Below are 2527 nucleotides of genomic sequence, written 5' to 3'. Positions count from 1 at the left end.
TTGTTTGTTCCATCATTATTACTCAAATATTTACCAAAACTAGAAAAGCTGGAAATTATGCTAGTTCCCAGAAGGAATATGACTTGAAAAAAAAGAAATCTTTCTTATTCAGAAAAAGCACTAGTTGAGGAGGCTTAGCAAATAGTGAGCTATACGACATGAGAACTGGTCTTCCATTACAGAAAAACAGGGACTTTGGGGTACTGGGTGTTTGTCTCTGCTGATTCAAGTGGGGAGGGGGATAAGTCCTAGATCTTTAATGTCATAAACATTAAGTTATTTAATAAATATGGGCAAGGAAATCCTTCTGGAGAGTGTAAGTACATTTGACACCTAAGTCTAAACTTTAGAAATTTGCGATCTAGTTAAATGATAGACTTATACATGAAATGGTAAATAAGCAGTTATTAAAGGAATTACCAGTAAATAAGCAATAAGAGTTGATATTTTCAAATAGAAAATGTATCTTGTGAGGATGGTCAGGGATGATTTCAGGAGGGAAAATGGGAGGCAACTATACTTTAATGTATTTTTTCTTTTCTTATAGTTCAAGTAGATTTATTAGGGGGTATAGAATTGGTGTTGGAAGGAAAATCTTGAGGTAACACCACTAAATACAATGACTTGGACTGTACTCGGTCTTCTTACTCCATAAATATTTGGTAAATATCTACAATGAGTGAGAAAATATGTCAAATTTTAGTGATATGAAGATTAATAAAACATAGAACTGTATTCAAGTTACTGTGAAAGGAAAATAATTATATTTGTATTCTAATTTACAGTTTACAAAGTTTACTTATATTATTATTTCAGCTCAACAAAAACTTGGTAAGGTTGATATTATTATCTCTGTCTTATCCATCAAAATAAAACAAACCACACCAAAATATACAAAAAAACAAACAAAAACATTTTGTCGGTAGAGGCAGAAGGAGGAAGTCGTCGGGATGTGGAGGTGGTCAGCATCTCGCTTGTCGGCGCTTGTGGACTTTGTTCGTTAAGTGCCTCGTCTCTCCCTGTAAGGGGAGGGGGCTTCGTTGCCGAGCAGGAGCCGCCGCCGCAGTCCCGAGCTTGAAGTCGCTAGGACTTCTCTTAAACTCGTGTGCTGCGGAGACTCAGATGTTGGCCTCAGCTCCCAGGCTGAACTCAGCAGATTGGCCCATGAAAACTTCTGTATTGAGACAAAGGAAAGGATCTGTCAAAAAGCAACATCTATTATCCTGGGCTTGGCAACAAGGAAGAGGACAGGTAGTGGAAATCCTGCAATCAGAAAAACAGACTGAAAGGTGACAAAGAAGCTGAAGATGGGTGGTGGAGAGAGGTATAACATTCCAGCCCCTCAATCTAGAAACGTTAGTAAGAACCCGCAACAACTTAATAGACAGAAGACCAAGGATCAAAATTCCCAGATGAAGATTGTTCATAAAAAAAAAGAAAGAGGACATTCGTACAACGCATCAGCCGCTGCATGGCAGGCCATGCAAAACGGGGGGAAGAACAAAAGTTTTCCAAACAATCAGAATTGGAACTCTAGCTTATCAAGTCCCAGCTTACTATTTAAGTCTCAAACTAATCAGAACTATGCTGGAGCCAAATTTAGTGAGCCGCCGTCACCAAGTGTTCTTCCTAAACCACCAAGCCACTGGGTTCCTGTCTCCTTTAATCCTTCCGATAAGGAAATAATGACATTTCAACTTAAAACCTTGCTTAAAGTACAGGTATAAAGTACTAAGGTTTAATTTAGTACTATTTAAGGGTAGTTGTCAATTGTTTTACACCAAATTCACTAGGGTATTAATCTCTGTGAAACTGCTAATACAGAAAATATAACGACTTTATCTGGTTTTGTGTTGTGCGCACTGTGATGTGTCAGTGCCACTTAAAATAACAATTACTGATAACTGTACTTGATATCAAGTGTTCTTGATTGAGTAACCACTCAAGTTTAGATTTGGGAAATGGTAAGGGAATCAACATTTTCTGTTGCTTGTTGGGATAAAATACAGATTTAAGACTATCAGAAGTCAGGTTTGTTGAAATTTAGTGAATAGGATTATAAGCATCTGTTTAAGACAGGAATTGAGAACTAATTGCGTATTGACAGTTCAGTAATATGCCAACAGTCTGATGCACTGCTGAAAGAAAATGTGAATTCTCCTTAAAAAATAGTTGCAGTTTAGTAAACTGAATGGTGGTGAATGTGGAAGGGGTACTAGGAGCAATTCAGAATGAGACAGTGTCTTCCAATGGCCCCGTCTCTTACATGCAGTGGACAGGTGACTGCAAAAAATGTGCCAAAAGCATTTTTTTTTTTTTTTTAAGAAACAGTATTAGGTGGTCAGAGTAGCTTTCAAAATGCATTTTTTTTTCCTTTTTTGTATTAAAGCACTGCACAAGCTATTCTAACAGTGATCTGGCCTCAAATCATGCTTGTAAAACTTGCTTAAAGTAGGGACTTAATAATGTGAAAGTTCTGAGTACTAGGAAAGAGCCATGTAAATATATGTAATAAACTTGTAGCATA

The 2527-nt window shown here is 37.1% G+C and overlaps 1 protein-coding gene across 1 annotated transcript; it reads left to right on the top strand.

The window, feature by feature from the left end:
* The first annotated feature begins 960 nt into the window (after positions 1 to 960).
* LOC150021069 (proline-rich nuclear receptor coactivator 2) lies at positions 961 to 2318 on the top strand. Its single transcript, XM_090280709.1, has one exon. It carries the CDS (start codon positions 1308 to 1310, stop codon positions 1725 to 1727), a length of 420 nt encoding a protein of 139 aa, XP_090136835.1. The 5' UTR covers positions 961 to 1307; the 3' UTR covers positions 1728 to 2318.
* The last annotated feature ends 209 nt before the right edge of the window (positions 2319 to 2527 follow it).

Source organism: Furipterus horrens, unplaced genomic scaffold, assembly GCF_987537825.1.
Source record: "Furipterus horrens unplaced genomic scaffold, mFurHor1.1.pri manual_scaffold_1, whole genome shotgun sequence".
Lineage (NCBI taxonomy): Eukaryota > Metazoa > Chordata > Mammalia > Chiroptera > Furipteridae > Furipterus > Furipterus horrens.
The sequence above is the reverse complement of the archived record's forward strand: the minus strand, read 5'-3'. Positions and strand labels throughout refer to the sequence as shown.

Bases quoted from the DNA above. Each gene is read 5' to 3' on its own strand.
- LOC150021069 (XM_090280709.1), top strand. From the start codon at position 1,308: ATGGGTGGTGGAGAGAGGTATAACATTCCAGCCCCTCAATCTAGAAAC.